Raw genomic sequence first — 27,113 nt, forward strand, 5'->3', positions numbered from 1 at the left:
CCAGTATTTCCTTCAGTAAGCTACAATAGCTCCCTGAGATGGGTATTATTATGTAGACATTACTGAAAATGGGACCAAATCTCAGACAAGTTTAGCAAGTTGCCCAAACTCTCACAGCTCAAATGTGGTAGAGCTGAGCTTTAAACTGAGGTCTGATTTTTTTTTAAAAGAATTTATTTCAATAACTTTAAGGGTACAAGTGATTTTTCATTACCTGGATGAATCGTATAGTGGTGAAGCCTGAGATTTTGGTGCACCCAGCACCCAAGTGGTGTACACTGTACCCAATATGTAGTTTTTGTTGTTCCTCATCCCCCTTCTACCCTCTCTTCTTCTGAATTCTTACATCATGTCTGATTTTAAAACATTTGTTCTTTGTGAAGATTTAGTTTGCCTTTAAATAATCTGTGGTCAGGCTTTACATTTTGAATAATATTTTTTTTCCTCCCTTACTTTGCTCTGAATAAAAATGAATTCAGGTACTCAAATTATATATATAATATTATGAGGGAAGAGGATACTAGGATCATTCAAATTCTTCCAAATCAATAACTGAAAAATTTTCAAAGAGTGATCTTTTATAAAACTATGTCTGAATGAGTATATATTTCTGTATATCAATATGAGAAAATCTGGTTTGGGTAAGCATGTCTCTCATGCTAATATTTATAGTCTTATTTTAGGTGGTTGTATGTTTTTCAATGGAAGGTTTAGGATTTTAAAAACAGAGCCTCTTAAAATTAAAACATATTTAATAAGCACAATAACTATCATAATAGTATACATAGGGATTGTAGGGGAAGGGTATAAAGGGGGAAAATGAGGCAAAGGAAATCAGTAACTGAAAATAAGATCTAGCTCTCTAAGTGCTCAGTTGTTTCAGAAACTCCTGCCAACCGGTAGACACAGCCTGGCTTTGAAACTGGATGCATTGCCAGCTGTGCACACTATATATATTCATCTCTGGCTTGGCTTTTTCACTTTGCAAGGGAAAGTAGCTGACATCTGCTGAGCAGGGCAAATCATGCAAAACAGGTTTCTCCACAAGGCTTTGCCTCTTCACTAGGACAGAATCCAGGCTGATGCTAAAGGCTTCCTCCCTATTTTGAAATAAATCCCCAAAAGAAAGTGCAAGTGAAGCAGGCTTGTAAGGAGAGAAATGCAAATGTTGGCACAGAAAATCAGTTGCTTAAGAAATAATGAGTGCAAACCTGTGTGTATTTTTAAACATTGGTTATAAAATATATTTGGATATAATCATCATTATCAATTGTACTGATGGATGCAACTATAGATTTTTTTTTTTTACTTTGAATATCAATCATAAACACATAGCCTGACATAACCATGAACCCTAGATCTAGATGACCTGATTAAGGAAATCCCAGAACATTGCCACAACTTCATTATTGGTTGCAATGAAATTATATACAGTAGATGCTCTCTTAACCAATCTCCACTTAACCAATTTACTGAATTAATTGTGGCTATTCGTCCTCCATCATAAAATGTACAGACCAATGCCATGGCATGCTCCAGAGCAATAGGTTTCTTTATGCAGCCCCTCTGTACTTCTGCTCCTGCTTGAGTTGTAAACTTCAAAATTTAGAGGCAATTATGTTTATTCCTAAACCTGTTTATGCCAGCTGTACTTGTTATTTTAACTATGTAATTTAATTAATCTTATATAACCTATGAAATATGAATGTAGTTGTTCTATGAAAACAAAATCCAATGGTTTGGAAAGATTCAATAAGGGTTCGTTAGGCAAAAATCTATGGCCAGGTGCAGTGGCTCACACCTGTAATCCCAGCACTTTGGGAGGCCGAGGTGGGCAGATCACTTGAGGTCAGGAGTTTGAGACCAGCCTGGCCAACATGGCAAACTCCATCTCTACTAAAAGTACAACAATTAGCCAGGAAAGGTGACGCACACCAGTAATTCCAGCTACTCAGGAGGCTGAGGCACAAGAATTGCTTGAACGTGGGAGGTGGAGGTTGCAGTGAGCAGAGTTGGCGCCACTTCACTCCATGGCACACTCCAGCCTGGGTGTGCCATGCAAAACAAACAAACAAACAAACAAAAAAATCTACTGTTAATTACCTAGTGGAAAAACTCTAAAACATTGGGGAAAACCAAAATCTAGGTGGAGGAGGCATTCAGATTGCTATAAATTCTTTAAAGTCTCACTGCATTAAAAACCAAACCAAACCAAAATAAAACTGGAAGTCATAAAATATATATTGTGGATATGGTTTAGGCAAACAAACAAAAAGACTTGTAACTATAATCAGCAGAACCATATTAATAGGAAAGGCCTTGGCTTTACCCACAAGATTGGCAAAATTGTAAATTAAATGTTTACTTTATGGATCCATATCACATTCTGTAATTCTCCACATTAGCTGACTCTTTTGGTGAATGGACACTTTTCAATCGGCTCTATATTCTTATCATAATCAGACAAGATGTTTCTTATTTCAGGGCTACCCAAAGTGTTCTCGTTGCACCACAGCTGTAGCAGCATCTGGATGTTTATTAGGAATCCAGAATCTCAGGTCCCACCTGGGGTAGTGCCAGGATCTGTGTTTTAACAAGCTCTTCAGATGATTCTATGCCCTCCTAAGTTTGATTGGAGGGTCTAAAAAATGTGTATAGCCCTTTTGAAAAGCAACGTGGGGCATGACTGACTCATCAGAAATCACAGACATTTCCTTTGTATTCCTACTCAGCCATCCTGCTTCTAGGAATATTTCTTATTTCAAAAGAAAAAAAAGCTGAATAAAGATACCTATGCATAAAGATGTCTATAAAAGTACTATTTATAATAATGAAACAATTGGAAGCAATATAGTGATTTAAGAAGAGAAGAAAGATAAATCACAGGCAGTCAATAAAAATGATAGATATTAAGAGTTTATAAAATGATCAAATGTTTATAATGTAAAATTAGGTAAAAAATGCAACATCTACTTGGTTATAGTTATGCCATATAAATATCAACAAAAACTAGAAAACTACCAGTTTCACTGTATTAGATGATGATTTAGATTTCATCTTTAAAAATTATTTTCATGCAATTATAATATGTTTTCTATAATGAAAATATCTTAATGATATCATTTACAAGCACCATTATTTAAAACTCGTACTACACTCTCAACACAAAATTTAAAGACTCTTTTAGCTGTGAAACACTGCTGCCACATCACTAGCCAGCTGTTGTATGTAAAACATAAAGATCTAGTATCTTTGGTGACAGATGGGCAGTTTGAAAAATCGGTTTTAACTAAGGATGCTCTCAATACCTGAATTATCTTCATCTTTGCGGATTTTGAGCTTCACCAGGTCTTCACATTGCTGGAGGATCTGAACTGCATCTTCCATGGAACAGTTGTCCAGCCGGATATTATCTATTGCGAGCAATTTATCCCCAAGTTCCAGGGTCCCAGTTCTGTTAGTGAATGCATAGTAACACACGACTAATGATGAGCACTTAACTAGGCCATTTAAAGAGGCATTAAGCATAATGTAGCATTATGGTAGTCTTTAGAAGAAAAGAGGTTCAACTGTTTTTAAATTGTACTTCATTGACAACTCCCTCCCTTCTTCTAGTCTTATTTGGGTTGCCTGCTATGACATTAAATTGCCAAGTATTAAAAACATTTTTTCTTATACTTTTTTCGATTAAACAAGAACATATATGTCACTCAGGAAGCATACAATTCCTAGGAAAGGAGGTTATGGGCGAGGGTCTGTATAGAACCAGGTATCCTTGTGTTTCTCCATATTGTTGTATCACTTTTGATCCTTGGTAGTCCAGACATTAGGAGAGCACTAAGAGAATGAGAGAAGGCAAGGTGTAACAGAGTTAGTGGAAGCCTAAGGCTTGAACGTCTGCTATTCCACTTGCATCTGGAAACTTACTATGGCCAGAGTAGCATGAAAATTTATAGATGAATCCATAGCTTCTTATTTGGAAAGTGGCCACTGAGACTCTACAACTGGCTGTGGACCAGGGTAGGTCTATTGAACAAAATTTTAAGATCCATAATGAAACAAACAAAAAATAATGTGAATGTAGTATGTATATGTTTCTATGTGCATATATGTATATATACACAGATTTGTAAGAACAGCCTTTTATGCATTATATCTGTGCCAGAGACTGCTAATTGTCTCCCAGCATCCATTCTCCCTTCCCTTCTTTTAAGTTACCCTCTAAAAATGCATGCTCCAGACTCTCTGGGGACCCTCCCCACCTCCTGCCTGTAGCTAGAAAATGGTAAGAGGAGGGAGGCGGAGCAAGGTGGCTGAATAGAAGCCTCCACTGATCGTCCTCCTTGCAGGAACACCAAATTTAACAACTATCCATACAGAAAAGCACCTTTATAAGAACCAAAAATCAGGTGAGCAATCACAGTATCTGGTTTTAACTTCATATCACTGAAAGAGGCACTGAAGAGGGTAGGAAAGAGAGTCTTGAATTGATGATGCCAGCCCCTCCCCCATTCCTTCTGCAGCAGCCACATGGCATGGAGAGAAAAACTGTGCACTTGTGGGAGGGAGAACACAGTGATGGAGAGACTGCATTGAAACTCAGTGCTACCCTGTCACAGCGGAAAGCAGCACTAGGCAGAAGTCAGCTGATATCCACGGAGGGAACATTTAGATTAGCCCTAGGCAGAGGGGAATCACCCATTCCAGTGGTCAGAACTTGAGTTCCAGCACGCCTCACTGCTGCACGCTAAAGTGTTCTTGGGTACTAAATAAACTCAAGACAGTTTAAAGGCACAGAGACTGCAATTCCTGGACAAGCCCTGATGCTGTGCTGAGCTCAGAGCCAGTAGACTTGGGGGGCATGTGACCCAGTGAGAAACCAGCTGGGGTGGCTAAGTGAGTGCTTGCAACACCCCTCCCCTAGCCCTACGCAGCACAGCTCACAACTCCCAGAGAGATTCCATCACTCTACCTGAGTAGAGAAGAGGGGAGAGTAAAGAAGACTTTCTCTTGCAACTTGGATATCAGCTCAGCCAGAGTATGACAAGGCACCAGGCAGAGTCCTCAGGCCCCTTTTCTAGGCCTTTGCTCCCAGACAACATTTCTAGACACACCCAGGGCCGGAAGGGAACCTGCTGCCTTGAAGGGAAGTACCCAGTCCTGGCAGCATTTATCACCTGCTGACTAAATATCCCTTGGGCTCTGAATAATCAGCAGCACGGCTGGGCGCGGTGGCTCATGCCTGTAATCCCAGCACTTCGGGAGGCCAAGGTGGGTGGATCACTTGAGACCAGGAGTTCAAGACCAGCCTGGCCAACATGGTGAAACCCAGTCTGTACTAAAAATACAAAGATTAGCCAGGCGTGGTGGTGCACACCTGTAATCCCAGCTATTCGGGAGGCTGAGGCAGGAGAATCACTTGAACCTGGGAGGTGCAGGTTGCAGTGAGCCGATCACACCACTGCACTCCAGCCTGGGCAACAGAAAGAGAGTCTGTCTCAAAAAATAAATAAAATTAAATATAATAAAAAAATAAAATCAGCAGCAATAGTCAGGTAGTACTTGCTGTGGGCCTTAGGTGAGACTGAGTTGTGCTGGCTTCAGGTGTGACCCAGCACATTCCCTGCTGTGTTGGCTATGGGGAGAGGCTGTTTCTGCTTGAGAAAAGTAGAGGAAATAGTAAAAAGGACTTTATCTTGCATCTGAGGTACCAGGTCTGCAACAGTGGGACAGAGTACCAAGTGGGCTCTTGGGGTCCCTGATTCTCGGCCTTAGCTCTTGGACGTTTGTGGAACTGCTCTGGGACAGAGGGGAGCCCACCGCCTCGAAAGAAGAGTCCCGGCCCTGGCAGCATTTGCCACAAGTGAACATCGGCAATAGCCAGGCAGTACTTGCCATGGACCTGGAGCAGTGGTGGCCATGGGGAGAGACTTCTCTCCTTGAGGAAAGGATGGGAAGGACTTCGTCTTGTGTCTTGGGTGCCAGCTCAGCTATAGCAGAATAGAGCACCAGGTAGATTCCTAAGGTTTTTGACCCTAGGACCAGGCTCCCGGATGGCATCTCTAGACCTGCAAGGGGCCAGGGGGAGCTCACTGCCCTGAAAAGAAGGATACTACCCTGGCTCGCTTTGCCACCTGCTGATTGTAGAGCCTTTGGTCCTTCAGTGAACATGTCCTAGTGGTAGCCAGATAAGGGTTTACTGGCGGTCTTAGTTGAGACCTAGTACCATGTTGGCTTCAGGTCTGAACCAGCGTAGTCTCAGTGCTGGTGACCACAGGGGTGCTTGTGTCACCCCATCACCCCTCAGCTTCAGGCAGCTCAGCACTGGGAGAGAGACTATATCTGTTTGGAAGAAAAGGAAGAGAACAAGAGTCTCTGCCTAGTAATCCAGATGCTTCTTCTGGATCTTACCCAAGACCACCAAGGCAGTATTTTTGAGCCTGCAAGAGCCATAGTGTTACTGGACTTGGGGTGCCCCCTAATGGAGATACAGGTGAAGTGACCAAAAACTTAGATCACAACACCCAAGTCCCTTTGAATACTTGGAAAGCCTTCCCAAGAAGGACGGGTGCAAACAAGCCCAGACTGCAAAGACTATAATAAATATTTAACTCTTCAATTCTCAGACACCAGTGAACATCCATGAGCATCAAGACCATCTGGGAAAACACGACTTCACCAAGTGAACTAAATAAGGCCCGAAAGATCAATCACAGAGAAATAGAGATATGTGGCCTTTCATACAGAGAATTCTAAATTACTGTTTTGACTAAACAATAAAGTTTTGAGTCTGTGATAATACAGATCATAAATTCAGAATCCTATCAGATAAATTCAACAAAGAGATTAAAATAGTTAAAAAAATTCCAGCAGAAATTCTGGAGTTGAAAAATGCAATTGACACACTAAAAAAATGCATCACAGTCTCTTAACAACAGAATTGATCAAGCAGAAGAGATAATTAGTAAGCTTGGAGACAGGATATTTGAAAATACACAGCCAGAGAAGACAAAAGAAAAAAAAAAAAAAAACTGGGCCAGGCATGGTGGCTCACGCCTATAATCCCAACACTTTGGGAGGCCGAGGTGGGCAGATCACCTGAGGTCAGGAGTTCGAGAAAAGCCTGGCCAACATGGTGAAAGCCTGTCTCTACTAAAAATACAAAAAAAAAAAAAAAAAAAAAAAAAAAATAGCTGGGCATGGTGGCGTGCAGCTGTAATCCCAGCTACTTGGGAGGCTGAGGCAGGAGAATCGCTTGAACCCAGGAGGCAGAGGTTGCAGTGGGCCGAGATTGCACCACAGCACTCAGCCTGGGCATCAAAGTGAGACTCTGTCTCAAAACAAACAAACAAAGAAACAATGAAGCACCTCTACAAGACCTAAAAAATAGCCTCAAAAGGCCAAATCTAAGAGTTATAGGCCTTAAAGATGAGGTAGAGAGAGGGACAGGGGTAGAAACTTTATTCAAAGGGATAATAACAGAGAATTTCCCAAACATAGAGAAAGATATCAATATTCAAGTACAAGAACCTTATAGACCACCTGCAGGAATTTCAGCAACTACAAATGCAAAATAACTGAAATCATAACAGTCTCTCAAGACCACAGCACAATCAAATTAAACTCGAGATTAAGAAATTCACTCTAAGCCAGGGTTTTATGCATAGAACTCTGATCTTCTTGGGATGGAGCCCCTTGCAGGAGGGGGAGCCATGGTCTCTCTGGTTCAGTTGACTTAGCCTTTCCTGCCTGCTGGCTCTGGAGAGTCTGGGTGGTCTGGATGAGGGTGGTTCCCCAAATCACAGTGCACCTGCTCTGTCAAGCGGCAGCCAGGCTGCTTCTTTAAGCAGGTCCCTGATACCGTTCCTCCTGACTGGGTGTGACCTCCCAACAGGGGTCTCCAGGTCTCCAGATCGGCATCAGGTCAGTGCCTCTCTGGGACAGAGCTCCCAGAGGAAGGAGAAGGCTCCCATCTTTGCTGTTTTGTAGACTTTGCTGGTGCAGGAGGGATCCAGGCTTGGAGTCTGGAGTAGACCCCCAGCAAACCACAACAGCACTACAGAAGGGGGCCTGACTGTTAAAAGAAAAACAAGCAGAAAGCAACAACAGTAACATCATCAACAAAAAGACCCCACAAAAACTCCATTCACAGATCAGCAACCTCAAGATTGAGGGTAGATAAGCTCACAAAGATGAGAAAGAATCCTCGTAAAACTGCTGAAAACTCAAAAAGCCAGAGTGCTTCTTGTCTTCCAAATAACTGCAACACTTCTTCAGCAAGGGCACAGAACTGGGCTGAAGCTGAGATGACTGAAGTGGCAGAAGTAGGCTTCAAAAGGTGGGTAATAATGAACTTCACTGAACTAAAGGAGCATGTTCTAACCCAATTCAAATAAGCTAAGAATCGTAATAAAACATTACAGGAGCTGACGACCAGAATAGCCAGTTTAGTGACAAACATAAATGACCTTATGGAGCTGAAAAACACAACATGATAACTTCACAACGCAATCACAAGTGTCCATAGCCAAATAGACTAAGTGGAACAAAGAATCTCAGAGTTGAAGACTATCTTTCTGAAATAAGACAGGCAGACAAGAATAGAGAAAAAGGAATAAAAAGGAATAAACAAAACCTCCAAAAACATGGGATTATGTAAAAAGACCAAATCTATGACTGATTGGTGTACCTGAAGGAGATGGGGAGAACAGAACTAAGTTGGAAAACATACTTCAGGATATAATCCAGGAGAACTTCCCTAGCCTAGCAAGATAGGCCAACATTCAAATTTAGAAAATCCAGAGAACCTCAATAAGATACTGCAGGAGATCAACCCCAAGACACATAATCATTGGATTCTCCAAGGTCAAAATGAAAGAAAAAAATGTTAAGCATAGCCAGAAAGAAAAGCCAGGATGCCTACAAAGGGAAGTCCATCAGACCAACAGCAGACCTCTCAACAGAAACCCTACAAGTCAGAAGAGTTTGGGGGCCAGTATCCAACATTCTTAAAGAAAATAATTTCCAACCCAGAATTTCATACCTGGCCAAACTAAACTTCATAAGCAAAGGAGAAATAAGATCGTCTTCAGACACGTAAATGCTGAGGGAATTCATCACCATCAGGCCTACCTTGCAAGAGCTCTTAAAGGAAGCGCTAAATACAGAAAGGAAAAACCATTACCAGCTGCTACAAAAACACACTGAAATGCACAGACTGGTGACACTATGAAGCAACCACATAAACAAGTTTGCAAAATAACCAACTAGCATCATGATGACATGATCCAGTTAACACATATCAACACTAAACTTAAGGCTGGGTGCAGTGGCTCACACCTGTAATCCCAGCACTTTGGGAGGCCAAGGCGAGTGGATCATTTGAGGTCAGGAGTTCGAGACCAGCCTGGCCAAGATGGTGAAACCCCATCTCTACTAAAAATAATAATAAAAAATTAGCCGGGCATGGTGGTAGGTGCCTGTAGTCCCAGCTACTCGGGAGGCTGAGGCAGGAGAATCGCTTGAACCTGGGAGGCGGAGGTTGCAGTGAGCAGAGATCACGCCACTGCACTCTAGCCTAGGCGACAGAGTGAGACTCCATCTCAAAAAGAAAAAAAAAACCAAAAAAACAAAAACAAAACAAAACAAAACAAAACAGAAAACACTAAACTTAAGTGTAAACAGGATAAATGCCCCAGTCAAAAGACACAGAATGGTAAACTGGATAAAGAGAGAGCCAAGACCTATTGGTATGCTGTCTTCAAGAGACCTATCTGACATGCAGTGACATACATAGGCTCAAAATAAAGTGATGGAGTAAAATTTACCAAACAATGAAAAACTGACAAAAGCAGAGCCTGCACTCCTAATTTCTGACAAAAGATACTTTAAACCAACAAAGATAGAAAAAAAATGTTAAATTCAACAAGAAGAGCTAAGTATCCTAAATATATATGTGCCTAATACAGGAGCACCCAGATTCATACAGCAAGTTCTTACAGACCTATGAAGAAACTTATACTCCCACACAGTGACAGTGGGAGATTGTAATACCCCACTGACAATATTAGACAGATCATCGAGACAGAAAATAAATAAAGATATTCAGGACTCGAACTCAGCTCTGGATCAAGTGGACCTGATAGATATCTACAGAACTCTCCACCCCAAAACGACAGAATATACATTCTTCTCATTGCCACATGACACTTATTCTAAAATTGATCACATAATTGGAAGTAAAACATTCCTCAGCAAATGCAAAATAACTGAAATCATAACAGTCTCTCAGACCACAGCACAATCAAATTAAACTGAAGATTAAGAAATTCACTCTAAACCACACTACTACTTGGAAATTGAACAGCCTGCCCCTGAGTGAACCTTGGGTGAATAATAAAATTAAGGCAGAAATTAAGAAGTTCTTTGAAACTAATGAGAACAAAGAGACCAACAACGAGTTCTGAAATTGAGACAGTAATAAATAGGCTACCAACCAAAAAAATCCCAGGACCACATGGATTTACAGCTGAATTCTAACAGAGGTACAAAGATGAGCTGGTACTATTTCTTCTGAAACTATTCCAAACAATTGAAAAGGAGGGACTTCTCCCTAACTAATTTTATGAGGCCAGTATCATCCTGATACCAAAACCTGGGAGAGATATACAACAACAAGTAAAAACTTCAGGGTAATATTCTTGATAAACATGGATGCAAAAATCCTCAATGAAATACTGGCAAATTGAATCCAGCAGCACATTAAAAAGTTTATCCACCACGATCAAGTTGGCTTCATCCCTGGGATGCAAGGTTGGTTCAACATACACAAAACGATAAATGTGATTCATTATATAAACAGAACTAAAGACAAAAACCACATAATTACTTCAATAGATGCAGAAATGGCCTTCAATAATATTCAACATCCCTTCATTTAAAAACTCTCAATAATCTAGGTATTGAAGGAACATACCTCAAAATAGTAAAAGCCACATAGGACAAACCCATAGCCAATATCATACTGAATGGGCAAAAGCTGGAAGCATTCACCTTGAAAACTAGCACAAGACAAGGATGCCCTCTCATCACTCCTATTTAACATAGTATATTGGAAGTTCTGACCAGGGCAATGAGGCAAGAGAAAAAATAAAGGGTATTCAAATCAGAAGAGAAGAAGTCAAATTGTCTTTGCAGATGACATGATCCTATATCTAGAAAACTGCATCATCTCAGCCCAAAAGCTTCTTAAGCTGATAAGCAACTTCAGCAAAGTCTCAACATACAAAATCACTGTGCAAAAATCACTAACATTCTTATATAGCAACAATAGGCAAGCAAAGAGCCAAATAATCAAAGAACTCCCATTCACAATTGCTATAAAGAGAATAAAATACCTAGGAATATAGCTAATAAGGGAAGTGAAGGACCTCTTCATGGAGAACTACAAACCACTGCTCAAAGAAATCAGAGGGGACACAAACAAATGGAAACACATTCCATGCTCATGGATAGAAAAAATCAATATCATGAAAATGACCATACTGCCCAAAGTAATTTATAGATTCAGTACCATGCCCATTAAACTACCATTGACATTCTTTGCAGAATTAGAAAAAAACTATTTTAAAATTCATATGGAATCAAAAAGGAGCCTGTATAGCCAAACCAATCCTAAGCTAAAAGAACAAAGCTGGAGGTATCATGCTACCCAACTTCAAACTATACTACAAGGCTACAGTAACCAAAACAGCACGGTACTGGTACAAAAACAGACATATAGACCAAAGGAACAGAATAGAGAACTCAGAAATAAGACCGCACACCCATAACCATCTGATCATCAACAAACCTGACAAAAACAAGCAATGGGAAAAGGATTTCCTATTTAATAAATGGCACTGGGAGAACTGGCTAATCATATGCAGCAAATGAGCAACTATATGCCAATAAATTAGAAAAGCTGGAGGAAATGGGTAAATTCCTAGACTCATACAATGTACCAACATTGAACTATGATGAAATTCAAAACCTGAACAGACCAATAATAAGTAACACGATTGAAGTCATAATAAAAAGTCTCCAAGTAAGGCAAAACCCGGGACCCAATGGCTTCACTGCTGAATTCTACCAAACATTTAAAGAACTAATATCAATCCTGCTAAAACTATTCTGAAAAACAGAGGAGGAGGGAATGATTCCAAACTCATTCTAACAAAACCAGACAAAGACACACACACACACACACACACACAAAAAAAAAAAAAAAAAAAAGAAAAAGAAAAAAGAAAAAGAAAAAGAAAACTATGGGCCAAAAACCTCTAATGAACATTGATGCAAAAATCCTTAACAAAATACTAACAAAGTGAAGTCAAAAATACATTAAAAAGATGATTCATCACAACCAAGTTGGATCACAACCCAGGGATTAAAAGATGGTGCAAGCTATGCAAATCTGTCAGTGAAACACATCATGTCAGTAGAATAAAGGACAAAAACCATATGATCATTTCTATTGATGCTGAAAAAGCATTAACATCCGTTCATGATAAAAATCCTCAAAAAACTAGGGTATAGAAGATACCTCAACGTAATAAAAGCCATATACAACAGAGCTGCTGCTAGTATCATACCGAATGAGGAAAAACTAAAAGCCATTGCTCTAAGATCTGGCACACAACAAGGATGCTCACTGTCACCACTGTTATGCAACACAGTACTGGAAGTCCTAGCTAGAGCAATCCCACAAGGGAAAGATAAAAGCGTATCCAGATTGGAAAGGAAGAAGTCAAATTATCCTTGCTTGCAGAAGACATGATCTTACATTTGGAAAAACCTGAAGACTCCATAAAAAACAATCAGAGCTGATTAAAAAAATTCAGTAAAGTTGCAGTCTTCAAAATAAATAATACAAAATCAGTAGCATTTCTATATGCCAACATTGAACAATCTGAAAGATAAGTTAAAGAAGTAATCCCTTTTACAAGAGCCACAAATAAAATCAAATACTTAGAAATTAATGAAAGAAGTAAAAGATCTCTACAATGAAAACTGTAAAACACTGATGAAAGAAATTGAAGAGGACACTAACAAATAGAAGAAAAACTACATGTTTATAAACTAGAAGGATCAATATTGTTAAAATATCCATACTACCCAGAGCAATCTACATATTCAATGCTATCTGTATCAAAATACCAGTGACACTCTTCACAGAAATAAAGTATCCTAAAATTTATACTGAACCACAAAAGACCTAGAAAACCCAATTCTATCCTGAGCAAAAAGAACAAAACTGGAAGAATCCCATTATCTGACTTCAAATTACACTACAGAGCTAAAGTAACCCAAACACCATGGCACTGGCAAAAAAAACACACATATAGACCAATGGAACAGAATAGAGAACCCAGAAACAAATCCACATGCCTATAGTGAACTCATTTTTGACAAAGGTGCCTAGAAACATACATTGGGGAAAAGACAGTCTCTTCAGTAAATGGTGCTGGGAAAACTGAATATCAACATGCAGAAGAAAAAAACTAGACAGCTATTTCTTGCCATATACAAAAGTCAAATCAAAATGGATTAACAACTTAAATCTAAGACTTCAAACTATGACACTACCACAAGAAAACTTTGGGGAAACTCTCCAGGACATTGCTCTGGGCAAATATGTCTTGAGTAATATCCCACAAGCACAGGCAACCAAAGCAAAATGGACAAATGGGATCACAACAAGTGAAAAATCTTTTTCACAGCAAAGAAAAAAAATCAACCAAGTGAAGAGACAACTCACATAATAGGATAAAATATTTGCAAACTATCCATCTGACAAGGGATTAATCACCAGAATATACATGGAGCTTAAACAAGTCTATAGGAAAAAACAATCTAGTAATCCTATTAAAAAATGGCCAAAATATTTGAATAGTCATTTCTCAAAAGAAGACATATAAATGTCTAACAGGCATACGAAAAGATGCTCAACATCAGTGGTCATCAGAGAAATGCAAATCAAAACTACAATGAGATATCATCTGACCCCAGTTAAAATGGCTTTTATCCAAAAGACAGGCAATAACATGTGCTGGAGAGAATGTGGAGGAAAGGGAACCCTGGTACACTGTTGATGGGAATGTAAATTAGTACAACCACCATAAAAACAGCTGGAGTTTTCTCAAAAAACTAAAAATAGAGCTACCATATGATCCAGCAATCCCACTGCTGGGTATATACCCAAAAGAAAGGAAATCAGTATATTGAAGAGATACCTGCACTCCTATGTTTGCTGCAGCACTGTTCACAATAACCAAGATTTGGAAGCAACATAAGTGTCCATTGAGAGATAAATGGATAAAAGAAATGTGGTACATATATACAACAGAGTTCCATTCAGCCATATAAAAGAACGAGATCCTGTCATTTGCAACGCATTAGATGGAACTGGAGGTCATTATGTTCAATGAAATAAACCAGGCACAGAAATACAAACATCCCATGTTCTCACTTATTTGTGGTATTTAAAAATTGAAATAATTGAACTCATGGAGAGAGAGAGTAGAAGGATGGTTACCAGAGGCTAGGAAGGGTAGTGGGGGGGTCAGGGTGGGGAAAGTAGGGATGATTAATGGGTACAAAAAAATAGAATAAATAAGACCTAGTATTTGATGGCACAGCAGGGTGACTATGGTCAGTAGTAATTTAATTGCACACTTAAAAATAACTAGAAGAGTATAATTGGATTGTTTGTAACACAAAGGATAAAAGCTTGAGGGGATTGGGTACCCTATTTTCCATTATGTAATTACTATGCATTGCACGCCTTATCAAAATATCTCTTGTATCCCATAAATATATATACCAACTATATACCCACAAAAATTAAAAATAAAAAATGGTAATAACTGACAAGCTGCTGGGATGGCTCCCATAGCCTTGGATTGCCTGCCTCATAACAGTTATGAGAGAGAAACTTCTGTCTTGCTTGATCCACTGTCTTTAGATGTCTCTTTGTCATAGCAGTGGAGCCTGCACATACATACCTAAACTCATACAATGTCCTTCCTACTTTTTGAATGTTAAAGTATTTCTTGGGCTGGGTGTGGCAGTTCACACCTATAATCCCAGCACTCTGGGGGGAGGCTGAGGTTGGTGGATCACCTGAGGTCAGGAGTTTGAGACCAGCCTAGCCAACGTGGCAAAACCCCATCTCTAGTAAAAAATACAAAAATTAGCCAGGCATGGCGGTGTGCACCTGTAATCCCAGCTACTTGGGAGGCTGGGGCAGGAGAATCGCTTGAACCCAGGAGACAGAGGTTTCAGTGAGCCGAGATCATGCCACTGCACTCCAGCGTGGGTGATACAGGTGACACTCCGTCTCAAAAATAAAACAAAGTATTTATTTAATAAAATAATTGTGATAATAGGTTGAAATTTTTTTAAGTCCTGAATTGGAAAATAAAAAGAAAGTTAATGGTCTTATATCAGTATCCTCAATCATTTAAAAATATTTTTGTTTATGAAATTAAAAATTTGAGACCTCCTGATTTTGATGGTATATGGGCCAAATAGGTGACATGAACATTTTAACACTCAAGAATCTTGCTTGCCCAGAGGGGATATTCTGGTAACAGCAAAACTCTTGCACAAGTTATCACCTTTGTTTGGGTACCTCTAATAAGTGCTGCTACTTTCAGGGTTTTTTTTTTTTTTTGGTCAGAAAATGAATGGAAGCTGACCAGTGAAGGAAAGCCTATGCTAGATTCATGAAAGACCCTAAGAAATGTTTTCAGCTATGCAGAAATAAATTGATAAGCAGGAAGAGATCTATGGAGCCACTGGAACTAGGGATGTCAAATATGATCAATTAATAGTGGCTGCTTGGAAGTTTTTGAAAATACAGTGACCCATTAGAAAGGTTTGCTTTGGGTGTGGAAGGTGTCATGTATACTTAAATTAAGAGAGGCCTTAAAATGAATCAGCAAATCCATTTTCCTTACCTGTGTGCCACACTCCCTTTCTTGATATCTGAAATGACGAGGGGGTCTCCTGGTTTTCTACTGGATGGTGCTGTAATAATGGAGATAGAATAATCACATCTTTATATCCATTATTCACCCCTTACTGTACATTTCCCCTGTTTTATGATAACTTAATGCAAGTAACATTTGTATGCAAAACAAAGATGGTCAGCAAATAAATTAGGAAGTATGCACATTATGTCTTTACAAATGTTTGTGCTAAAATATTTACAAACATAAAAACTAAAGCAATGCCACTTTAAATTTGTAATTAGAGAAAGCAATTGGATAAGTACCCGTTTAATTTAAATCTATTTTAATAAGCAATTCTCAAGAGAGGACCTGAAAGGTGGGTATCTCAGTTGGAGAGTATTAAAATCAGGCCGGGTGTGGTGGCTCACGCTTGTAATCCCAGCACTTTGGGAGGCCGAGGCGGGCAGATCACGCGGTCAGGAGATCGAGACCACGGTGAAACCCCCTCTCTACTAAAAATACAAAAAAAATTAGCCAGGCGTGGTGGTGGGCACCTGTAGTCCCAGCTACTTGGAGAGGCTGAGGCAGGAGAATGGCGTGAACCCGGGAGGCGGAGCTTGCAGTGAGCCGAGATTGCACCACTGCACTCCAGCCTGGGTGACAGAGCGAGACTCTGTCTCAAAAAAAAAAAAAAAAAAAAAAAAAAAAAATCAATTGGGGGCTCCCCTTAGTTACCCCTTCTTCTATTCCTTTCCAGTGAGGAGACACCACTGTTGATGGGAATATGCCATATACTACTCCAGTGTAGAGTGGGAAAGTGGATAAGAATCACTGATTTAAAGTTCTTTTTTTTGGCCAGGTACAGTGGCTCAGGCCTGTAATCCTAGCACTTTGAGAGGCTGAGGTGGGAGGATCACCTGGGGTCAGAAGTTCGACATCATCTTGACCAACATGGTGAAACCCCATCTCTACTAAAAACACAAAAATTAGAAAGGCATGGTGGCGCATGCCTGTAGTTCCAGCTACTTGGGAGACTGAGGCAGGAAAATCGCTTTTACCCAGGAGGCAGAGGTTGCAGTGACCCAAGATCACACCACTGTACTCTAGCCTGGGCAACAGAGCAAAACTCCATCTCAATCGATCAATCAATCAATCAATCAAGTTCTTTTTCTTTCCTCACAAGGTAATCTTTTGCTAGATGGACTCTAAATCTTTAAATTCTGCTCACAAATTCATACTTAGAAAGCTACTGGAATATGACTCTTTTTTTTTTTTTAGTAAATATTTTGTTGCTAGTTAACTAAATTTTTATACATGCTCATGTTCTAAACATGTACATGTAACTTTTATTGAATTTTTAGATAAAACTATTAAACTGCACAGTGGTCAGTTTTGGGTTTTTATCAATTTTCTCAGGAATATTTCCATTTATGAGAATAAAAAACAATTACAAATGAGCCAACTTAGAATTAACCTTAGAAACTAATTATAGTTCATGTAAATACAAAAAAAAAATCTTGAATTAGAGGTTTGCACTTAATTTAGGAATCGGATCCTTAAAATTAGCCATACCAACATTTGCGAAAAACAATTTGCCTCCAAGAGGAGATATTTTGCCAACCTGAAGGCTGGAGTGGTTTCCTTTCAGAGAGCATTAACAGGCCCCTAAAGTAAGACTTTATTATAAACAGTCTGATCACCCCATAATAATCATAGAGCCATACCATATCCCATAATCCCATCTGAATCCCAGGAAAATGTTTATGCACAAGAACAGATGGCTTAATATCTTAATACAACATTTAAAGAAAAAGAAAACACATATACCAATACCTTACCCACTGTCTAAATTAGTCCATAGTAAATGCTAATGGGACTTCATTTAATCATTATTCTTAGCTTCCAGCAAAGAATGCAAAACATTCTCTTCACTATAGTTAATTCATAATTTAAAACTTCATTCAATGATTTGATAGAATGCCTCTAGAGGCATATAAGCATCCAGGATTTCTAGTTACATCATATTTCAAAACCGCAAATTGTTCTGGGCATAGGGCACAAAAATAAAACTTTGTTATAACCAGCAAGTACAGCTTTTCTAGCATCTGCCAATGAATTGACACCATATTTTTGCCAAGCTGTAGTAACCATCACATAGCACTCAATGTTTCCTTTGGCTTTTTAAAAAAAATCCATGTTCCACTGAAATGGTCTGTAAAACCAAACAATAGTAGAGGCAACAAAATACATCAGACCTATCTCTGTCATCCTTGAAAGAGAGGAAAATAGTACTATAAGGTCTTGGTCAAACCTACGCAGCTTTGCAGAGGAGTTTGAAACTACTCATGGTCTACAGACATGTATGGTGGCCATTTTCACATTTACTAGATTCTTCTCCTTCTCCTTTAATGGACTCAATAGGGTGGATGCCCACTGGGATGATGGGGTTGAACCCAGAAGTGTGTCATCCAGATCTGTATGAGATCCTGCCCATCACCACCATGCATGTTAAATGTGGCTATGCATGGTCCGGGGGCCCAGTCATGGTTTGCGTATCCTAGCCCCATGTTTTAATTTTCTACTACCTAAGAAGAAGTCACAAACCAAGCATGATTCGCTTGGCTGGTAGTGCTTTAAAAATATTTAGTTGCCAACACTTACAAATTAGTAGATTTTATATAGATACATGGCTTCTTTTAAAAAAATAGATGGGCAATATGGTGTCATGATTGAGAGACAGGACTTGGCATCCAGAATTGTTGAGTCCAAAATCTTGGCTCTACCACTTATTAGCTATATGTGCTTGAGCACACAGTCCTTAGATGCCTTAGTTTCCTCATCTGCAAAATGGTGTTGATGAATAACAGTGCTTACCATATAGTTTTTGTTGGGAGGATTATGTGAGCTATTATATGTAAAGAGATTGGATGAGTGCACACATAATGAATTACATAAATGTTTATTGTTGCTATTATTGTTTAACAACATGGACTAAGTTTCCCACTACCTCCTTCAGATGGAGCCTTTGATTTCTCATGTGCCTCTATCCTCACTGGGCTGATCTCACTCACTGAGTTGCCTCACCCATGAAGGCTTCTGAGTTTGTGACCCTTTGAATGAGAATACACTAGCATTCACTCAGTGCTTGGAATTTGATTGGAGTTCTCCACAGAACCATTCATTTATTTAGTACATATTTATTGAACACCAACTATGAGACAAACGCCTCTGCTCTGGGCACTGGCTATGAAACTCCAGAGAAGTTGAATAAAAAGGAGAGGCAGGGCTGGTTAAATCTCCTGAGGTTATTAGGCATGAAATAGTTTTCTCTCTTCTGTCAAGTGATTCCAAGTGGGAAATCCATACAAACACATCACATGGGGATGGGGAAGGATATTGAATACTTCCAAGAGTGTGGTTAAGCAGAAAAGGGCAACAAAAGCTTATTAAGTTCTGAAACAGAAAGAAAAAACAACACAACTCTTTGAAATTTCAAACTCCTTGAAATTTCAGCTGAACTGGTCGAACACACAACTGAAAGCCTGACAAAAAAGAGCAATGATGCTAAATCCTGTGTTATATGATATATATTAGTACTGCCTCTTTCCCATTCATATTTTATGAAATGATTTTAATTCAAACTCATCACTTGTATCTCCAATGCAAGTGTTTTTGTTGTTACTAGATTTGCATTGTTTGAGTCATTTACAAGCTTGTTCAGAATTCATCATCATCATGTGTGTCTACAGCTCTTCTGCAATCCAGCAAGGCAATGTCATTGGAAATTTTATCCCAGATCACGAGAATCCATTTTAATAACACTGCAATATTAAGATTTTTCGTGCTGCCTATAGATATACATTCTTGGTACTCACAAGGAAACGACTTACTATATTACTTTTTAAAATGTATTTTCTTTGTACCAAAAATATATACACATACAATTTAAAGAGTCAAGAATTCTGAAAGAGCCGTCCTCAATTTCTTGCTTCCCCAGATGCTTTCAATTCTTTTGGCTGTTTCCGTATTGCTAAATAATATATGACTATTACTACCAAATTATTTTTTGGTGTTAGTCATTTTCTATTTACTTTCTATTATGAAAGATGAAGAGTTAATTTCTCCCACCTCTAGACCACTAACATACTCATATACCCTTCTTGTCCCTCCATTTTCCCAAGACCATTTTGTCATAACTTTTGGTATTTATTAATCAACATTTGGTATTTATTTTAGCATGACTATGTCAACAGCATCCAGAGGTAAGTCATACAGCATTCCATGATTTCTTTCCTTTTCTGCAGAATATGTATTTCCTTTAGTTATCTGATGTCTTGATGTTTTTGTTTGCTTTGTTTTCTTGTGTTTATTATTAATTCAACTCCTCATATTTCCCAGGATATATAAATCTTCTCTCAATGTGTCAAATCTTATCAGGAATTCTATCAGAGTTTGCTAATCTGTCTGGACTGGTTGCTTTCTAGGTTTGCTACACAGATCTTGGGGACTTCTTTCCCACAAACCCTGGGAACCCAGAGGTTCTCTTCTCTTCTCTCTTGTATCCTTCGATCCCTTGAATCCTGAACCCAACTCTCCCTGTTTCTGGCTTTACTTTCTCTCACTCTTGGTGGTGCACATTCTCCAATAGCTTCTGAGGAAGAGTGCAAGGGAGAAGAGTTTATTGAGACCTTGTAGAGCTGAAAATGTCATTTTCTACCTTCATATTTGATTGACTACTTTGCTGAGTAAATAATTCTAGGCTGGCAATCCTTCTTTTAGAAATTTGAAGGCACTTTTCCATTGCTTTCTAGCTTCCAGAGTTGTTGTTGAAAAGCCTGATGCTGAGAAATGCAAATCAAAACCACAATGAGATACCATCTCACACCAGTTAGAATGGCCATCATTAAAAAGTCAGGAAAAAACAGGTGCTGGAGAGGATGTGGAGAAATAGGAGCACTTTTACACTGTTGGTGGGACTGTAAACTAGTTCAACCATTGCGGAAGATAGTGTGGCAATTCCTCAGGGATCTAGAACTAGAAATGCCATTTGACCCAGCCATCCCATTACTGGGTATATACCCAAAGGATTATAAATCATGCTGCTATAAAGACACATGCACACATATGTTTATTGTGGCACTATTCACAATAGCAAAGACTTGGAACCAACCCAAATGTCCAACAATGATAGACTGGATTAAGAAAATGTGGCACATATACACCATGGAATACTATGCAGCCATAAAAAATGATGAGTTCATGTCCTTTGTAGGGACATGGATGAAGCTGGAAACCATCATTCTCAGCAAACTATCACAAGGACAAAAAACCAAACATTGCATGTTCTCACTCATAGGTGGGAACCGAACAGTGAGAACACATGGACACAGGAAGGGGAACATCACACACCGGGGACGGTTGTGGGGTGGGGGGAGGGAGGAGGGACAGCATTAGGAGATATACCTAATGCTAAATGACGAGTGAATGGGTGCAGCACACCAACATGGCACATGTATACATATGTAACAAACCTGCACGTTGTGCACATGTACCCTAAAACTTAAAGTATAATAATAATAAAATAAAAAAAAGAAAAGCCTGATGCTATTCTGATTATTTGATTATTGTTTGTATTATTGTAACACATTGTATGACACCCCACCATGCCCTGCTGCCCCAGCACCACAACCCTGTAAGATCACTGCTTTGTCCAGGGTTCTCAGATCTCTTGATGACAAGCTTTTCTGTGGGTATTTCCATCCATAGGTATGGACCCATCATTTTGGAAATAAATCCCTTATTTCTAAGACTTTTATACAATTATTTCTTTAATGTGTTTCTTTCCTCTTTCTTTCTGTAACACCTATCACCTGGATGTTGTGTCATTTGGACTCAACCTGTATAATTTTCTTATCTATTCTAGATTCTTCATTTATTTGTTGTCCTAATTTCTGGACATTTTCCTTAACTTTATTTTCCAATATTTGTACAGAAGTTTAGTTTTTTCATTTCTGCCATACTCTTAATTTTCAAGGCCCATTTTTTTCCCCCTCTGAATGTCATTTTGTAATAGCATGCACTCCCTACTTACCTCATGAATGCAATATATTTGTTGCTAATGATGTCAATGATAGGTTTCTCTCTTTGTTTGGTTTGTTTTCTTCTTCCTGCATGTGCTAATTCTCTGATTTCCTTCTTTGTTTCTGGTGACAGCCTCGCATATTAGATTATTCCTCAAGTGTCCATTTTTCTCTTAGCTGTCTGTTTATATTAAAGAGTGTGGTCCTAAAGAGCTGTTCAAAAGCTTGGGTACCCAAGTAGGGCTTGTGGACTACAGGTCTTAAGTGTTAAGTTGAGGCCAGGCTGTTTATTTGGATCAGATGGTCCTGATTTTTCCTACCACTTGAAGGCTATTAAGCTTGGCTAGCTGGCTTCTTTAAGCTTCCTAGGGGAAGAAGGCTCTCAGTCTCAATATTCAGTATGCAAACCTTCACCTAATTTCCATTTTTAAAGCAGTACTGCTGCATTCAGCTGTGTGCTCTCAGTCCAAAGAATTCTCTATTGCATGCTTTCCAGAGAATAAAACTCTAGGCTTCTGCCAGGGTAGGGGAAGGGTATTTGGGAGTTGGAGAAGGCATCTAAACACTAAGGTCACTCTTAGCAGTCTTTTAACCAATCCTCCTGCCTTAGGATTTTCCATCAAATGTACTTCCCGAAGTTTCTGGTCCCTGAACCTCTTTGGAGTACAGGATAGAAATCAGGCTCATTATCAGCTTCCCCTCTGCTTCTTTAGTTAAATTCATGTTTCTTTATCTTCTTTGCCGAATTTGGTTGCTGTTGTCTATTTTCCTTTTCTTTTTGTCCTTATGAGTTTTCGCCCTTTGAAAAAATCTTATATTGTCATTTAAAGTGGAGTGTAGGGTGGGAGAAGAAGTAAAGGTTTGTGTGTTCAAGCTACTGCCTTTTTGAAACAGAGCAGGGACCCCTCTTAGGGGCCTGCTGAGCACCCCCCCCTCCCAAACATAGAAAAATAAAAAAAATAGTATTTTCAAGGGAAATTCCAGGCACCTAGGTAGGCTTGAAAAGTCAATGAACAACCCTATAAGCAAGAAGATACAATACTGAGAACTTAATAGTTTCCCAAGCAAGTCAGAATCACAAAGCATTTTGGTTCCCCATAGAAACTAAAAGATAATATATTAACATATGTTCTTAAGTTGTTTTTCAGAAACCTGGACCCACACCAGATGGAAAATGCTGACCACCATTACATAGACCTCAGAGATCTCATGGAGATAAGGGAGAAGTGAGAACTAAACTCTACCGTTTTTTGTTCTAAATTTCTTCCTGAGAGGCCTGGAGAGAGTCACGCCTAAAGGCCACACCTTAACATTCCTTTTTTGCTGATCCTAAGTTTTTAGACAAAGCCCTGCTTCTTTAACCAACTGCAAATCAAAAAAATTCTCTGAATCCACCTATGACCTGTAAGCCCCCACTTTAAGATACCTGCCTTTTGGGGCCAAACCAATGTAAAGTCTCCATGTATCGATTTATGACTTTGCCTATAACCTCTGCCTTCTACCTTTAAAAACCATCTAGACCATCAGGGAGTTCAAGTCTTAAGCATTAGTTGCCCAATTCTCCTTGCTTGGCGCCCTGCAACAAATGCTTCACTTTCTCTCGCTGAAAATCCTAGTGTCAGTGTTTGGCATTTTCTGTATGCTGGGCAAGTGGACCCAAGTTTGGTTTGGTAACATTTTGACCTCAGAAATTTAAAAACCACTCATCATCACACACACACATACAAACTCTTAATCATTCAGCTTTACTTTAATTGCAACCGTATACATCATACATGGTAAGTAAAACAAGTTAATTGATTTGAAATGGAGCAGTGAGTAAAGCTTTTTACTGCAAAGTTGGCAAAATAATAGGAACCAATCTCTTCTAAATACACTTTAAGACTTATGGGAAAAATGACAGATTTGTTGTGCTTGTCATCACAAAGGCTGCTTCATGATTTTATAAGAAAATAAAGCAAGCCTTTGTTCCTGCAAACAATTCAGTCAGAACTAAAAAGGAAAGCCAGTGAATTCACTGTACTCACAAAATACTGCCTTTTGCTTTTTCTGATATAGGATATGGGGAGTTTCATCAATCAGATGGTGACAGGGATGAGTGGTGTGGTGAAAATAAAGCCAGTGCTAAGTCAGAGACAATGGGTTTGGATCCCTGCTTCACTTTTTATTAGCCCCTGGTCTTTGGGCAGGTTACCCAGCTGAGTTGTTCTTTCCTCTTTGTAAAATGGAGATAGATGTCACAGAGCTACTTTGAGGATTAAGTAAGAAAACACACAGAATTGCATAGTGCCATGCCTGGTACAAAGTAGACACAAACCCCTGTAATAAAACCTCAAGAGAAAACACCCATGTAAAAAGGACTTCACTGATAATGGGACGTGACCGAGACAATCAGGATTCGCTGACTCGAAAGAGAGGTGGGCTGTGCAGGAAGGTGTGAGCTCTGGGATTTCTGACTGGCTAAGGTGTGGAGGCATCAGGATGTGACGTCCAGTCCTGAACTGCATCCTTCTGCTAGGCTGTTCCACTTTATTTGCTACAATAAATCACTCTATATTATAGCAATAACATCAATAAAAGTAATGCCTGGTGCTAATATGCCGCAAATGTGTCATTGGAACTTAAGAAAATTAGTCTGAAACTGCTCACTGTGTCTAAAATCAGACAGACTAATTTCTCAGTCAATTAGGTATGAAGAGTGAGCTGTAAAGGCTCTGCTGGTATGCTTCCAGAGATGAAGGGCTGTTTCTTAATACTCAGAGCTTGCACAAGGTGAAGACGACAGAAAGAGGACTTGGTATAGAGATAGTGAGAAGAATCAAGTCCTTGCAGCACCTCGGTTTCACTAACAGTATCTGTGTGTGTCTGAGAAGAGGGTTCCCAGATTTCCTTCTTATGTTGGCACTAGATTTTGTGGGCTGGAGCTGTGCTTAAAATATTTTAGCAGGCATGGTGGCTCACATCTGTAATCCCAACACTTTAAGAGGCTGAGGCAGGAAAATCGCTTGAATTTAGAAGTTCAAGTCCAGCCTGGGCAACACAGTGAGACTTCATCTCTACAAAAATTTAAAAAATTAGCCAGGCATGGTGGCTCATGCCTGTAGTCCCAGATACTTGGGAGGTTAAAGTGGGAGGATTGCTTGAGCCTAGGACGTTGAGGCTGCAGTGAGCCCTAATAGTGCCGCTGCACTCCAGCCTGGGTGACAGAGTGAGATCTTGTTTAAAAAAATAAAACATAAATAAATAATACAATATTTCAAAAGGCTCTGTGTGTAAAGTAAATAATGATGAAGATCATCATCGTTAACGTTTGCTAGGGTTCACAATGTGTTTAAGGCATTTTACATATAGTAATTCATTTAATCTTGTCAACAATGCTATGAAGAAGGTAATATGTACACCATTTTCTAGATGAAGAAACTTGGCACAGAGAGGTTGAGGGAATCAGGGCATGAGAGAGTCTAGGCTGTGAGTCCTTGCTCTTAACATTTTCCAAGTCAATCTTTCTTCCGTCCATGCATCAGCCTTTGCACAAACATTTATATTCATTCATCATCTCCCTTGGAAGCTCATTTCTTGGAGTACATAGTGCTTAGTAAAACATTTGCAGGTAAAGCTTCTTATTCATTCACTCGGCAAACGGAGGTATTATATAAGCACATTGTATGTCAGGAACTGTGCTAGGCCTCAGGATTTTACTAACTCATAAATGAAAATGGATTCTGGCCTTTTTTTTCTTTTTTTTTAAAGAGCAAAGTCTGCTTCGTCATCTGGCAAAATACGAGTCTTTTCCACGAGGAGACACAAAAGTCAGCCTGGTGGTGATGATTAGTTGTGTAAATGGAGCTGTAGCTCTAGAAGAACTGACAAGCATGTTTGACAAGCTCATGTATCATTTCTCTGTCCAGGAATAGCATAACACTTTCAGCTTCCATGAATGCGTTTGCTTGTGGCTGGCTAAAATGCAAGCCATCTTTATGGGGGTTTTTAGATTGTTGCCATTATTGCTACTAAAACCCATTTTAGAGGTAAAACACTCATGCAAAACAAAACACCATCATAAAGCATAATATTAAATGATTCTTCATGTGAATAAAACAAATATTTTGTAGTTTGTGTACAAGACTACATCTCAAACAAATTAGCATACAAATGTCTACTTTTTAATAAGAAATACACCATAGGCTATTTTTAGATGGATACTTTCTGACTAAATTATGTTTTTTATTTATATTAATTTGTAACTAAGAATACATCTATTGTATTAAAATTAAAGACAATATTCCTACTTAAAATTTGAGAATAAAATAACTGTGTGGCAGTGGTGATAGAAGCTTCTGAGGAATAGATGACTTCACAATACCAACCAGCAGGAAGCATCTAGAAGGACATGGTGTAAATTCTTAAAACTTAGCATAGGGCTTAGAGCATGGTGGACACTCAGAATGCATTTGTTGAGGGAAGGCAGAAGAATGAAAGAATGAAAGTTGGGGCAGGGTTTCTGTGTGCAGAGGCAGGCTATATACTGCATAACTCCAAGACGCACCACTCCCACAGCTAGTTCTGACAGAATAAATGGATGGATTGGAATAAACAAAAGAGAATAACCTTAAAGTTGCATGAGGGTTTGCATGCAGAAGCCATCTTGAGCCCTAAATATGTTTGGAACAGTAAATTCTGATATGCTTTCTTAATTTTAGTAGCCCTAGTTGTTGACACTATAGTGACATACCATCTTTGCTGCATAGTGAACAAACTGAGAGGCTAAGTGACCCAATTAAAGGAATAAACGACTTTAGGAGCACTTAGGATAGTGCTGGAGTCTCTAAAATCCCATTCCATCTTTCTACTTTTCTCCCACTAGGTCACATTAGGGTTTGGGGGGATCTAGGCTCTCTCCCATACATGTGGCTTCTTGCTCTTAATATTTATTTTGAATTACAGTACCATTCTTTTTAGTGTTGCAGTAGATATGTGTGGGTTACTGGTTATAAATAAAATTTCATTTTTCAGTATTAAATTTATATTGTCCATGTTG

The 27,113-nt window shown here is 39.1% G+C and overlaps 1 protein-coding gene across 12 annotated transcripts in view; it reads right to left on the bottom strand.

Moving 5' to 3' along the window:
* GRIP1 (glutamate receptor interacting protein 1) overlaps window positions 1-27,113 on the bottom strand; it is a 716,930-nt gene that overhangs the window by 56,180 nt on the left and 633,637 nt on the right. For 11 of the 12 annotated variants that reach the window (XM_055238452.2, XM_055238455.2, XM_055238451.2 and 8 more), the window contains 2 exons: window positions 16,002-16,071; window positions 3,309-3,454 (listed from right to left, as the gene is read on the bottom strand). In XM_055238452.2, the coding sequence (XP_055094427.1) occupies window positions 3,309-3,454; window positions 16,002-16,071 (216 nt within the window). Of the gene's footprint in view, window positions 1-3,308; window positions 3,455-15,256; window positions 15,380-16,001; window positions 16,072-27,113 lie in introns of all 12 variants that reach the window. The other variant, XM_055238443.2, reaches the window with a different exon arrangement.

This window comes from Symphalangus syndactylus, chromosome 13, assembly GCF_028878055.3.
Source record: "Symphalangus syndactylus isolate Jambi chromosome 13, NHGRI_mSymSyn1-v2.1_pri, whole genome shotgun sequence".
NCBI lineage: Eukaryota > Metazoa > Chordata > Mammalia > Primates > Hylobatidae > Symphalangus > Symphalangus syndactylus.